This window comes from Myotis daubentonii, chromosome 10 (assembly GCF_963259705.1).
Source record: "Myotis daubentonii chromosome 10, mMyoDau2.1, whole genome shotgun sequence".
Taxonomy (NCBI): Eukaryota; Metazoa; Chordata; class Mammalia; order Chiroptera; family Vespertilionidae; genus Myotis; species Myotis daubentonii.
In genome coordinates, this window is record NC_081849.1 from 17748895 (window position 1) to 17764425 (window position 15531).

At 40.3% G+C, this 15531-nt stretch overlaps 1 protein-coding gene across 10 annotated transcripts in view; it reads right to left on the reverse strand.

Annotated features, from left to right (window-relative positions):
- The window catches only part of CADPS2 (calcium dependent secretion activator 2), a 485821-nt gene that overhangs the window by 155680 nt on the left and 314610 nt on the right, over window positions 1–15531 (reverse strand). For all 10 annotated transcript variants that reach the window (XM_059711678.1, XM_059711675.1, XM_059711674.1 and 7 more), the window contains exon 9: window positions 5774–5840. In XM_059711678.1, coding sequence (XP_059567661.1) covers window positions 5774–5840 — 67 coding nt within the window. The remainder of the gene's footprint in view (window positions 1–5773; window positions 5841–15531) is intronic.

Consider the following 15531-nt stretch of genomic DNA (forward strand, 5'->3'; position numbering starts at 1 on the left):
ACACCCAGCCCGCAGGGCCAGTTCAGGGGAACCTTCTGAATAGTGCTAATACCGCCCAGCTACCCCTTGGCAGGCAGTATCCAGATGAAGGGTAATGTGGAGAAATTACACTCTGAAAGAAATGTCAACATCGGTTGGCACTAACAGTTACATGAAGCTGCTGGGAGACAAACAACAGGGACCAGGGGGTCACCCTGCCCACTGTGCTCCTAGCTGGAGGCAGTCTGCGGCCCTCCCTCTGCCCCATCACCACATGCCAGGGAGTGAAAGAGTAACAGGTGGCCTGACCTATTCTGATCTAGTATTTGTTTTCTCCTCTCTAAGCTTACTAGTATACTACTGAACAATGCTCACATAATTATACTACATTGCAATGAAAAATCCTTTCAGCAAAAGACAGAGCAATGATATACACTCAATGGCCTGAACCCAATCCGCTCTTAACAACTCCAAAAATAATGGACTTGTTGAGAATTGGGGGGTTTAAACAGACTTAAATCCGAGGGCAGCAGTGTTCTGGCATCACGACCTATGACAGGTCACTGTAACTGAAGGTGCTCAGGTCCCATGAGGTGTCCGCACCTGGTCTGGGCAACCTCCCATTTTGTTTTCAATTGCCAACCTGTTCAACACCTGCCCATGTCCACATGGTTAAGGGCTAACTATGAGTTTTTAGAGACCACAGCATTCAGGTTAGTAGGCTATATTCCTGCTGCAGGGATCATGTTAACAGCTGGCAGCTTAGCAACTGCCACCATCTAATTTCAGTAAAGATTAAAGCTTAAACATCCTTAGCTGGAAACGCTCCTGGCAGAGGCCAAAGGTGCTGGTAGAATTTTTTTTTTTAAAAAAAATCTCAGAGCTTAATTTAATCAAAGAAAATGAATATACCTTCAAGAGCATGATGGATTTAGGGGACTATATATTTATTGTCTTGACTGAATGGCATAAAAAGACTTAGCCACCAGTGTATATAAATTAGAAAGAGAAAAGGCAGTCTTGTAAAAACAATGGTCAGAGCTATTCACACATATTCATTTATTTAACAAATACTTAGTTTCTACTCATAGTAGCTTATAAGAAAGACAATGTCCTTAGTTTCATGGAGCATATATTCTAGAAAAGGTAAAGAGATAATAAAAAATAAATATGTAAATAAAAAATAATTTTAATTAGAGATAAGTGCTCTGAGAAATATAATGTGACAGGAGTTGAGGGGTGATCCAGATTGGGAGGACAGAAGATGCCCATTTGAAGTGGCACGTGACCTGATCCCTAAAATGGGAAGGCAGAATGAGCCGCCGTGGTGGAAAATGAAAGCCAGGTAGCCAAGCCTCAACTGGGTTCAATAATAACAACAACAACAAAAACACAACAGGGGACTTAATTCAAAGGCATGTTTGCATAGAAATCACATTTAAAAAACACACCCACATTATACATTTATTTGAGGCATCTTTTGATGACTTGGAGGTGCTAAACTCCAATTACTTGCATTTACCTGGGCGCAGAACATTACAAGTTAAAGGTGCTGCTCAGTGACAGGGAGGGATCCCTCAAAGAGGAAACCAGGGGCCGGAATATGCGGGACCTTCTCTAGATGATGGTCAGGGGTATTCTAGGCGTAAGGGGAAGTCATGCAAGGATGTAAGCAGCAAGTTGGCAAAATATGAGTTACGTTCAAGTAGATTATTCTGGCAATGAAAAGATTGTAAGGAGAACGGCGGAAAGTGAAAGCAGAGAGAACCTGGAGTCCGTGTGAAGGATGTAGGGGTCCCGTTGTATGGGAGAGCAGATTTGCAAATGACACATCAGATTAAGGGTTAATTTCCAAAATATATAAATAACTCATACAACTTAACAAAAGGAAGACAAACAGTCCAATTTAAAAATGGGTAGACATTTCCCCACAGAGGATAAACAATCCCCCCCAACATTGAGGACTGATCTAATAAAGCCTAATTTTCATATTAAAGCAATCAATATATTAGAAACTCTTTTTTGCCTGTTGTCACTTAACCAATCTCCAATAAATACATGTAGCAATTGAGCTCCTTGGTATTTACCCAAAGGAGTTGAAAACTTATATCCACACACAAAATCTGCACATGGATGTTTAAAGTAACTTTATTCATAATTGCTAAAACTTGGAAACAACCAAGATGTCCTTCAGTAGTTGAATAGATGAATAAACTGTGATTCATCCAGACAATGAAATACTATTCATTGCTTTTAAAAAAGTGAGCTTTTAAGCCATGGAAAAACCTTAGATGCATATTACTAAGGGAAAGAACTCAACCTGAAAAGCCTATGTACTGTATGACTTCAACAATATGACATTCTAGAAAAGGCATACTATGGAGACAATAAAAAAAAGACCAGTGGTTGCCCGGGGAAGAAGAAGAATGCACAGGTGGAGCCCAGAAGGCTTGTAGGGCAGTGGAAACACCCTGCATGTATTACAATGATGGATACATGTCATTTTACATTTACCCAAATACACATAATGCACAGCACCAAGAGTAAACCGTAATGTAAACTACGGACTTAGGACGATCATGGATGGTTCAATGTCAGTTCATCCTTGGTAATGAATGCATCAAGTGATGTTGATAATAGGAGAAACTATGCATGTGTGGGGGCAGGAGTTATATGGGAAATCTCTGTACCTTTCTCTCAATTTTTAACTTAAAGGTGCTCTTAAAAATTAAGACTTATATAAAAAAAGGAAAAAATTTTAAAAAAAAGAGTTACTTGTAAAACTCTATGCTTATTAAGAGTCAGCTGGGTGTGTTTATGCCAGTAACATAAGGTATTGAAATTATGGAGTTAAGTTTCTAAATAAATGTATGAAATATGACTATGAAAAAAGCTGCTGTTTCTATGAAAAATCAGTTAAATGCTTTAGAAAGACTTGGTAAAGACAAGTCACCAACACAAACTTGTCAAATTAGATGTGAGCAAGACATCTATAGATGGGAATAAAATCAAAATGTCCAGAAAGGTCTGCCCTCAAACTGCTTGGTAAATGCATTTTAGTTCTTGTGTCAATATAAAGACATTAAACCTATAAACCAAAGAACATGACTTACAGGTGGGTTTTGGAAGACAGCTCACCAAGAACTTCAAACAGGGCCCTTACTCAAAGCAAATGCTTAGGCTTCATATCAAAAGACTGTCAATGTGTGTGCACATGTGTATACACCTTTGATTAAATTAGTTGAAGGGTCAATGTGGGGGGGAAGGGAACATATATAATGCTTTCAACAACAAAGATTTAAGAAAAATAAAAAATTACATAAACTTACAACTAAATAAATCATATTAAAAACAATGGTAATATATACTAAAAAAATACTCGTTCTATTCACATAAGAAAAGGTCACATTTTAGCCATTAAAAATAAAAGATAGACTGGCTGTTTGCAATGTAGACAAAACTACTTTTGACTACATTTTTTTACTTTTCATGAAATTTCTATGCCACATGGCACATAATTTATTCAGTAATTGATAGGTGGACATATTGCTAGAAGATAGCAAATGACAATTTTCCTTCCTTGGCATTTCATCATATCATTCTGAGTTAGATCATTTAAGCTTGTTTAATGTGTGAGTAGGAATCAATGAGATTTTACAGACCCTTTTCTGTTAAGAATTTAAAAAATGATTTTTTAAATGTATTCCCATTGGAAATAAAATAGCTTAGGTTTATCATAGAATAAAATGACTACTACTTAGAAAGTTATTCTTTAATGTAAATTTAACTTAATGAATATATATGAGCAAATGTGAGCCATGATTCAAAAAGAACAAAACATAAATCCACAAAACCAAGTGTCAGCCAAACTATATATTCTAGTAATTGTCTACACTCAGAATCCTATCTCAAATAATCTACCGGTCAAGTGATTTAAAGACATAACTATGTAAGTGACATATGGCACATCTGTATAAAATGAGTGCTTTTATGTATGTTTATCTTTAAAACATCAGAATGATACATTGGTACTCAAGATATCATTTGATAATTCAGAAGACCTTCTAAATCTTTTCAGGGGATCTATGAGGTCAAAACTATCTACACTAATAAAAGATAAGCGTGCAAATTGACCATACTTTTGCTATGCCTTAAGTCACGCCCACCAGCCAATCAGAGCGACTATATGCAAATTAACCCAACCAAGATGGTGGCCAGCAGCCATGGAGCTGGAGCAAGCAGGAGGCTTGGTTGACCCAATGATGGAGGAAGCCAAGCTTCCCGCTTGCCGTGTCAGGCTCTGAGCTCCACTCAAAGCAACAAAGTTTCAATTATAGAAAGTAAATAAACCCCAGATACCTGCTTTCAGCCGGCCGTGGCCACAGAGCTGGAGTGAGCAGGAGGCTTCCCTCCCACCTGCCCTGGCTGGCTCTGAGCTCCTCTCAAGGCTACAAAGTTTCAATTATAGAGGGTAAATAAATCCCAGAAGAAAAAAAAAAAGAAGGAAAAAGGAGAGGCTGGGAGCTTCTGTCGCCGGGGGGTTTGGCCAGCCTGAAAACGGCCCTCAGCCCCTCACCCAGACTGGCCAGGCACCCCAGTGGGGACCCCCACCCTGAAGGGGTTGTGACCAGCCTGAAACAGCCATCAGCCCCTCACCCAAGATGGCCAAACCTCCATGGGGTGAGGGTACCCACTGGGGGTGAGGGAAGGCTTGACCATCCTGCAAACAGCCCTCAGCCCCTCACCCAGGCTGGCCGGGCACCCCAGTGGGGACCCCCATCCTGAAGAGGGTGTGACCAGTCTGCAAACACCCATCAGCCCCTCACCCAGGCTGGCCAGGCACCCCAGCGGGACCCCCACCCTGATCCGGGACACCCTTCAGGGCAAACCAGCTGGCCCCCACCCATGCACCAGGCCTCTATCCTACATAATAAAAGGATAATATGCAAACTGACAATAATAGCAGAACGACTGGGAATGACTGGTCACTGTGACACACACTGAGCACCAGGGGGCAGATCTCAATGCAGGAGCTGCCCCCTGGTGGTCAGTGCACTCCCACAGGGGGAGCTCTGCTCAGCCACAAGCCAGGCTGATGGCTGCCAGTACAGCGGTGGAGGTGGGAGCCTCTCCCGCCTCCTCAGCAGCGCTAAGGATGTCTGACTGCAGCTTAGGCCTGCTCCCTGCTAGCAAGTGGACATCCCCTGAGGGCTGCCAGGTGCCAGAGGGATGTCTGACTGCCAGCTTGGGACCGATCCCCCAGGAGTGGGCCTACGCCAGCAGGTGGACATCCTCCAAGGAGTCCCAGACTGCAAGAGGGCATAGGCCGAGCTGAGGAACCCCCCCCCCTCCCGTCGCGGTGCACAAATTTTTGTGCACTGGGCCTCTAGTTTTTATAACATTCAGGCATCATCTATCTTTTTCACAGCTATTCTCTTATGAGTGTACAGTGAGTTTTCCAGAGGCTAAATCTGACCCAATATTCAACAGATCAAATGTAGGAACTGATATGAAAATCCAGCTACTTTCTATTAAAGCAGTCACTAAGCAGATGTATAAAAGTATGAAGGCCACTCGTTTCACTAAATAGTTTGGTTTGGAAAATAGCTGTTGTATATAAAAATGTAATTTGTGTTAGCTAGTAATGAACTTACTACTTTTATTTTTAAATAAATAAACTTTATTTCAATTTTAATTTTTAATACAGTGAATATTGGTAGATATGACCCACAAAAAGAAAAGTTTGAGAACTACTCTCTTAGAGCAATTAAGTAGCAGGAAGAAATTTACTAACCTGAACAAGAACAAAGTAACGTTTTTTCCATCTTTTCCAAACCTTCTGTCCAAGGGCATACAGATACCTGGTAAGAAAAACAAACAAGCAAAGTTTACTTTACACGTGTAATCATATTCCTCCCACCGGTTTTTATCCTGGAGACCAGCCTGCTTAAGGCAAAGTCTAGTTAATTTGGAATCTGAGACATACGCAGCTTTGGTATTACAAAATGATTGAGCTTATTCTAGGTTCCTGAAAGCCAACTGATTTATGTAGTTATTTCACACCACAAATTGAACAAAGTTGGAGTTAGAAAGGATAATTAGGGAACTAGTAGGAACTTTAGTCTTATAGTTCTAGAGGCCTGGTGCACGAAATTCATGCACTTGAGGGGAGGTCCTTCAGCCCAGCCTGCGCCCTCTCGCAGTCTGGGAGCCCCGCGATTGATCGCCCCGCAGAGGGAGGCCCTGTCTACCGCCACTAGCTGGGTAGCCTAGGCCTCCCTCTATGGGGCAATCGCAGAGCCCCCTGGCCAGTGGTCTGGGCCTCCCTCTGCGGGGCAATTGTGGGGAGATGGCGGGGCCCCCCGACCAATTGCATCGCACCCACTTTGGCGGCGGCAGTCAGTGCTGGGTCGCCGCAGCGCCTGCGACCCAGGAGGGACCGAGAGGTCAGCAGTTCAGCCTGCTCACCAGTCCCTGCCCACCCAAGCCTGCTGCATGCGCAGCCTGGCGTCCACTCGTCCGTTTGGTTGTTTTGGACGTTACGGACCCTGGCTCTTTATATATTAGGACTAGGGGCCCGGTGCACGAAATTCGTGCACTGGGTGTGTGTGGGGAGGGGAGTGTCCCTCAGCCCAGCCTGCCCCCTCTCACATACTGGGAGCCCTCAGGCGTTGACCCCCATCACCCTCCAATTGCAGGATCGGCCCCTTGCCCAGGCCTGACGCCTCCGCCAGAGGTGTCAGGCTTGGACAGGGGACCCCCATCTCCCCCCGATCACTGGCTCTGGCCCCCGCCCAGGCCTGAGGCCTCTGGCCCAGGAATCATGCCTGGGCAGGGGACCCCCATATCCCTCTGATCGCTTGCTCCACCCCCCGCCCAAGCCTGACGCCTCTGACCCAGGCTTCAGGCCTGGGCAAGGGGACCATCATATCCCCCCAATCCCCGGCTCCGCCCCCCGCCCAGGCCTGATGCCTCGGCCAGAGGAGTTGACCCTCATCACCCTCCGATCACCAATCACCGGATCGGCCCCTTGATCAGGCCTGAGGCCTCCGGCAGAGGTGTCAGGCCTGGGCAGGGGACCCCCAGCTCCCCGCGGTTGCAGGCTCTGCCCCTGCCCCTGCAGGACGCCTCTGGCCTAGGTGTCCGGCCCGGGCAGCGGGGACCCGCAGCGGCAGCAGCCCCGTGACCGTGGGCTCCGCTTTAGGCCCAGGCAAGGGACCCCTAGCTCCTGGGACTGCCAGCTTCGACCGTGTCCAGCTCCCATCGCTGGCTCCACCCCTACTTCCTGCTATCACTGGCCAGGGGGGCAAAGGTGCCTGATTCTCCGATCATGGCTGGGGGGCAGGGCAAAGGCGGCCCCAGGGCCGCCTTTGCCCTGCCCCCCAGCTCTTAGCTCCCCCCTGGGTTTCCGATCACTGTCAGTGGCAGGGGGCTTCTTCCTGCTTTCCCTTTTGCCTCCCTGCATTGTGCCTACATATGTAAATTAACCGCCATCTTGTTGGCAGTTAACTGCCAATCTTAGTTGGCAGTTAACTGCCAATCATAGTTGGCAGTTAACTGCCAATCATAGTTGGCAGTTAATTTGCATATAGCCCTGATTAGCCAATGAAAAGGGTATCGTCGTACGCCAATTACCATTTTTCTCTTTTATTAGATAGGATACTTCTCAGGAGAGACAAAGGCTAGGGATTAAGAATAGAGTACTCAATGTCTTAGCTGTCAGTGTGGCCTGTAAGGACCCAGATATAGAGTAAAAACCCAGGGCGAAGAGAAGGGTCATTGACCAGCAAGTGACCCAGAAATGTGCCTGCACCAATCTCAGCATCCATGTCCTCAACTAGCAAATAAAAGGATGGGAGTTGCCGATTTCTAAGGTCTGGATCAGCCCCATAATTTGGGGGTTTACCTGATTTACAGGATCATCTTGCTGAAAATTTCCCTAATTACAAAATTCTGATAACAATGAAGGTGACACAGTGTAATTTAACATAGTTTCAATCAAGGCTTTTGTTTAACTCTGCAATGCTATTAGTAATGTGAATTAAAATGATTAAAGTAGTCAATCATTTGAAAATAGAACTTACGTTCTTACTGAATATACAGATGTAAGCTTAAGTATCAAGGGAAAAGAAGAAATTAAAAATTAATCAAGGGAGAGCATGTCATGGAGAGCTATTTTAAAATTATACCACAAAACCCCCCACACACCTCCTATAAAACTAGAAAACATTGTTAGAAGTTTAAAATATGACAACTAGAAGCTTAATTTTTAAATTAAAGTAGGCTTTTTCAATATTTTATCACAATCTCTTTTTCTGGAGTGAAGGTTTAACATTGTAAATGCTGTTCAAATGAACTCAAGTTACATACAGAAAAGCACTGCAGCTAATAGTTTATTTAAGGGCTTAGAGTCTCTAGACTTTCACAATTTGTAGAACTGAGATGGTGGCTTCAACTTTTAGTTTCTGTCTTATGAAAAGAATTCTCTTGTGCAAAACAAAGCAAACGTACTGCTGTCCCCTTCTTGAAAAGTAATAGGTGCTGTTGGCTAAGACGTGTTGAAATGGACAGGCACTCATATTCACTGTTAGCAGTGCAACATGAAATCACCTTTCTGCAGTCTAGCGTAGCAATACGTAGGCACAGTCCCAGCCTTTCATCTTGGAACTTATTAGGGAAATAATTAGTGGGCTACCTGGATACACAGAACAGTGTTGTTTACATGATTGAAAACATCACAAGTTAAGTGCCCAACCTACAGTAGGTGAGTCGCTTAATAAATGTCATAGGCATAGAAATACCATGCTGCCACTGAGATTATGTTTTTGATAAGGATAGCAACATAAAGAATATCTCACTGTAGAATGTTATATGAAGAGAGATTCAAAACTACAAAGTGTAGGTAATGATTTGGAATTCGTAAAACATATTTGAAAATATAAGTAATAGTTATTTTTCAGTGGTGGGATTTCAGATGATTCAAGTTTCCTTCTTAAGTGTCTGTATTTTATAAATTTTCAGAATCAAACACACAAAAACAGATGAAGTTATTAAAAGTCAAAATAAAAACTAGGCTCCTGCACTGGAAAGCATCCCCCACGCTGCCCAAATCAATTAGCTATTTTCTTCCAGACGCATCAGCTAGCCGAAGTGCTTGGTAAAGCTGTACTTGGCTCTCACAATACCCTTAATACTGTATCGTCTGCGCTTGTGCATGTAATGGGAACTCAGTCACTGACAGAGACACCTACTGCTACTGTTCTCACCTGCTCGCTCTGTCCTCCTGAGGTCCCCTGGAAGCCCGGGCCCACCTTTGCTCTACCCTCTGATTTCTTTTCTGTGAGTCTGGTGAAAGGTGTTGAGCTGCTCTCTTTCTGTCTTTCCTATGTAATTCCCTTCTCCTGAAATGCACATATCCAACCTCTTGTTACAGGGTTAACAGCAATGACCTTGGGAGCTACATACTGTGGACACAACAGATGCCCTCTATCAAAGGGCAGTAGCAAGATGTGCACCAAATAGCTGCCTAGAAGCCACACAGGGCATTTGGAATGACCTTTGCCTGTGACCACAGCCTGTTTCTCAGCTCCTCCAAAGCGCCTCACTTAGCATGTTGCCGGGCAACTGGGTCATACATAAGTGAAAGTGAATATTGATACACAGGCCATCAACACCACAAGCAAGTCAAGGGCAAGTCTTGCTGACAAGTGAAGGTACTGCATAAGGAATAATGCTGTCAGCTGCAACATCATTCAAAATGATGGCTCAACAAATCTGGAATGAAAATGGATGGTTTTTCTGAAGACACAAAGCAGAGGGGTGGCTGGATGCATAAATGTGCACACTAGAAGATGTTCCATGGTAGAATAAAAGACAATTCAAGACTGGAAGCATTTGAATGTTGGGCTTTGAGGTATTTTGGGCTGTGGAACTATAAAAAAGAATTCAACTGAACATAAACAGAAGTCATAATTGACCTAATATATCTAGAAAGTAACTGGTCAAAAGAATTTTAGTCTCCTCATAAGAAAAAATTTACATTCAATGAAGATTAACTGCATAAAGGAAATGTTAGTTTCTGTCCTTTAGTTTTCATATTAGCCAGACAAAAATTTAATGTACAGCAAATGGAATGAATAAAATACATCAGGAAATATAACTACTGAATAAAAACACATCAAAATTAAACAAATAAGAGTTTTTTAACTATATGGATGAATTCTGGAATTAGGTACCACGTACCACTGTTTAGCTGTGCATTTCCCCCCATGCCACTGTTATCAAAGCAGATTCTTGGCATAAGAGACACATTTATAAATGAGCTAAGAATAAAGAAAAAAGATGTTCATTAATATTGTTTAAGAGCAAAATCTCAAAACCATCAAAGAATCAAACAGTACGAAACAATAAGGCTGTCATGAAAAGTAATGTCAAAAAAGAATATGAAAAAAAAGAATGATATGGAAGAATTATTATGTTAAGTTAAAAAAAAGCAGTTGCATGAGCTTATAGAATATGCATGGGAAAATACCTCAAAAGATGTAGCAAAATAAACTTGAAAAATATTTAATAACATAAAATGTAAAAGATAACACAAAATAATTTGGCTGGTGAGATTAAATATAAATTTCATATTCATTGTGCCTTTTTTACATTTCCACATTTCTACACTGAGCATGTCTTCCGATTTTTTAAAACTTATGTTTATTGGTATAGTTTACATGAAGTAAAACTCACCCTTTTTAGGTTTATAATTTGATGAGTCATGTGATCAATCACCACTACAATGAACTTTGAGAACATTTCCACTCCTCAAAGGTTGCTTCATGCCCTTTTATGATCAATCTCCTACTCAGATTTTTTACCTTTCAGGTTTTCGTTTTCCAGAATCTCATATAAGCAGAATCACAGTTTGTAGCCTTTTGTGTCTGCCTTCTTTCACTTAGTATAAAGCTTCTGAGATTCACCCATGTTGTGTTCTATATCATGAGTCCCATTTATTGCTGAATATATTTTGCTGTATGAATTTACTTCAATGTATTCATCCATTCACCTACTGTCTATCATGAATAAAGTTGCTATAAACAGTCATGTACAGGTCTTTGTGTGGGCACATGTTTTTCATTTCTCCCAAGTAAATATCGAGGAGTAGGACTATTGAGTTAAGTTGAAAATTGTATGTTTAACTTTCTAAGAAACTGGAAATTGTTTTCCAAAGTGGCTGTAAAGTTTTGCAGTCCTAGTAGCAATGTATGAGAATATATCCTATTTTATAATCAGAACAATTATGATTATTAAGGATTTGGGGAAAGTAGTCATTATGGCTCCATAAAGAGTATTTGTGGTATGACTAAGCTGAATACCTATAGACCAAAGATGAGGATTTTTGTCCCTTTATCTTGAGCTCCGTGGAGGACTCATAAGCTTTAATGGTTAAATGGGTTTTCCTGTGTTCAAGGCTATTCTCAAGTTCTGGAATCTGGAGCAGTTTAATTCTTTGTAGGTGAGTGGTCTCATCAGCTTTGGGAAGGCTGAAATGTAGAGAGGAAGGAAAAAGAGCCAGAATCACTTAAAATGTGTTTGCAATTCAATAATCCATTCATTAGAAAGTACCTGTAAAGAAATCAAAATGCTTTTCCCCCTATCTTACCTTTATGACTAGCATTGCTGTTGAATCACAGTTCTTTTATTTTGTTTGTTTGCTTTTCTAAAATGTTCAATGTTAGGTCACAAATTATCTCCTTTATAGATAAAAATCCAATAAGATTTTTTATTTCAGAAAAAATACACTAAAGTTACATTTAACAGACTATGTTCTACTAGGCAATAGATTCTGTTCATTACACTTACATAGTGATGTTCCAGTATTCTTAATTACTGAAAAATGAGTTGCTCTATACAGAGACTGTATATCTATCTATAACAAATTTTTAAAGAATTTGTATACAATGTTGACTTGACTTCAAATAGTCATAAAATATAATGTGATCTTTCTTTAATGATTTAGAAATGACTATAACATCTCAGGGTCATTATTATGAACATAAATTATAAGTACATACTTCCATAAAAGGAGACGTGCAATCTAACTATTTGACATACAATGACAATAGCATTAATTAAACAGATCCTTGGAAACTATTTACTTGCATTTATTTCTGTCTCATAAAAAATAGTTTAGATTTTTAAAAAAATGTATCGGGGTGACATTGGTTAATAAAATTATATAGGTTTCAGGTATACATTTTCATCTGTACATTATATTGTGTGTTCACCACCCAAAGTCAAGTCTCCTTCCATGACCATTTATCCCACCTTTAAAATAGTTTAGAATTTTAAAAAGTTTATTATAAATTATTCTTGTCATCTGAATTCCAGACAAACTATTTTTTTCCCCTGCTTTATGAAATCTGATTTCACCCAATAAAGACATAGAGAACAACACATGCATTTGTCATCATGGAGAGAGAGTACCAATCTAGTGGGTCACAGATCTGTTGGTGGGTCTGTTCTGCAGCTGTATTTTTTTCTGAATATATATATTTGTTATTCCTCATCCGATGATATTTTTACATTGATTTTTAGGGAGAGTAGAAGAGAGAGGGAAAGACAGAGAGAAACATCGATGTGAGAGAAACACATTGATTGGTTGCCTCCTGCATGAGCCCTGACTAGGGCCTGGGCTGGGGAGGAGCCTGCAACCACGGTACATGCCCTTGACCGGAATCGACCTGGGACCGTTTGATCTGAAGGCTCTATCCACTGAGCCAAACCTTTTATTCAATCTTTCATTCACTTAATGATTAACTTAAATAAAAACAACAAAGTTTGCCCTGGTCAGTGTTTCTCAACAGTTAGAGCCTCAGCCCAAATACCAAAGGGTTCAGGTTCGATTCCTGGTCAAGGGCATGTACCTTGGTTGCAGGTTTGATCCTGGGTCCCAGAAGTAAGTATGAGAAGCAACTGGTCTATGTCTCTCTCACATCGATGTTTCTCTCCCTCTCACCTCTCTCTTGCCTCCCCTTCCTCTCTCTCTAAAAATCAAAGGAAAAAATATCCTTGGGTGAGAATTAACAACAACAGCAACAAAAGTTTTTTTTTAAGGGTATATAAATCAGAGTTGTCAAATACCAATCAATCTGGATGACACATTTAACTGGGTTTTATGTGACAATTTATAATGTTATCCAATAAAATAAATTTTATCACATGGCATGAGAGCAACATTATCTAATGGGCATTGTGAATCTTTTTCATCTTATTTTAAAGAGGAAAACAAGTTTTTTATTTTTGATTTTTGTGGTAGGTGTTTCAACATTATTCATTTTCATCATCCTAAAAAATTTGGTTCTAAAAACAGCATTTTTTTTCTCATCCTTGTCAAATTATTTCAGTAAAGTACAAAATGGATGAAAAATTAAGGAACAATCTTGGTTTCACTATATTTTCAACTAATCTATTTGAGTATGGATCTAAGGGAACAAAAAAAAACCCTTAATCGAAGTTAAATTGGATCCCAGAATTATTATTTGACTGGAGTAAAAGAGATATTTTGTTGTACAAAACACATTCCAAAAGCACATATTTCCAACGCTAATTTGTACTAAGTATAACACTTCCATTGAATTATTTCCAATGTTTCACAACATTCATGTAACTATAGTATTTTAAGTTATTTAAAAATAATTGTTCTGATACTATTTAAAAGTGTTTGCTTTCATCAGCACATCCAACTTAAGTAAGGTATTAAGAAGTTGTTCCCTTTGAACAAAAAAAATGCCTGCTTAACTTTAAAATATTCTCTTCTCACACAGGATTAGGTAACAAAGAAATTAGCAGCACTGACACAAAGCTCGGATTTAGTGCAGAAGAGCAAAGTCGTAAAGCATTTGGTTTTATAAATCAGTGCAAACACAGCAATAATCTTAAAGTATTAATCCCTCTTCTAGGGTTGTTTCTAATGGAGAGCACTATTTGCTCTATTTGAAACATAGGAATCAATGCTAGAAACCAGGCACAAAGCCAGCTGAATGTGTATTAATGTTTCATCCGCCTGTGACTGTCTCTTTAGCATTTCTAACTATTCTTAGGACCTGCTCTATCCTCAAGTATCAAAGAGATGAGAAGCTGAATTTTAAGATATTTTATTACATATTTAAAATACAATGTGAATAAACAGATCAGGTACGATGCTGTTAGGAAAAAAGTCGAGAGAAGAGAAAGAGAAAACAAAAGAATTGTGTTATGGCCAAACTTCAAGCCAGTGTAGTTACTATCGACAAGGCAAACAGGGAATATTTTTTTCACCTTCTAGATCAAGAGTTATATATGGTCATAGAGTATCTCAACACTTACACTAATAAGTGTACAATCTCTGTGGGATCAGCATGATTCTTAAAAAAGTTATGTTAACTTAATAAGCCAACTGGAACATTTACCATAATTACTTCAAAAAGTTTTCATTTGTGGAAAAACAAAAGCAGAGTCCTTATGAAATGCACCAGAATGTTCTGACAACAGGAATAAAAACTTTTCTTTAGGTATAAGTTGATCCTTACAATTATGCGTTATTCTAATAAAATGATCTCAGCAATAGACTTACTGCGTACAATAAAGTTAGGTAAAAATAAACTTCAGGGACACAAAAATCAGAAAAAATTGCTTTGCTTGTTTTTGTTAAATTTCAGTAGATATTTAGATTGCATAACATTTCACACTGCAATGCTTATAAAATTATTTTGAGTGCTTTTTTTACACAGAACCTTTCCATATGTTTTTTTAAAAAATAGATTCACATTTAACATGCTGTGATTTGTCTTACTTTAAGAACTCAGAAATTAGTTTTACTAACAAATTAAGCCATTTTCCTATAAATACTATATAATCACAAAAGTTAATGAAATTTCATTTTCTGATTAGTTTTAAAAATTAAGATTTAACTCTTCTTTGTAACACAATATATTGGAACTAAAATATATCCCACATTATTTCAGGAAGGAAACAGCTCACATTCTCTATTTATGCCATATTTGAAATTAAAAAGGACAACATGAAATACTGTCATTTATTCAAACACATTAATAGCACTTTTAAAACATTTCTAACTTGAAGACTGTTCAAAGAATACTTCCACAGATGCCACGCCTTCTTGAAGAGCAGCACTGCTTGCGACTAGGACCCTAGCTTAGCCTCACCATCACCCAATCTGGTCTCAGACACATGACTGGACCCTACAAGCACTCGGGACAAAGACCTGCAGACCCACGGACACCAAGACTCCAGACATCCCGGCCACCTCCCTGCCAGCCCGCTGTGGTGGCATAGGACCTGCCAGACCTGTTCTGCGTAAGCAGACTTCCTGCCTACATAGGGTGGCTGTGCGACTTTGACTCTGAGTGCAGCGTGCACACGGAAGTCTGTTCCCCGCAGCGCAGGAGTGGGTCTCCTGCTGACACAGAGCAGCTGTGCAACCCGGCACCCCACGCAGACCGGGCCACTGATTTTCTGTGCGAAAGGCAGCACTGCGCGCACATATGGGGGCTCTGTTTCTCA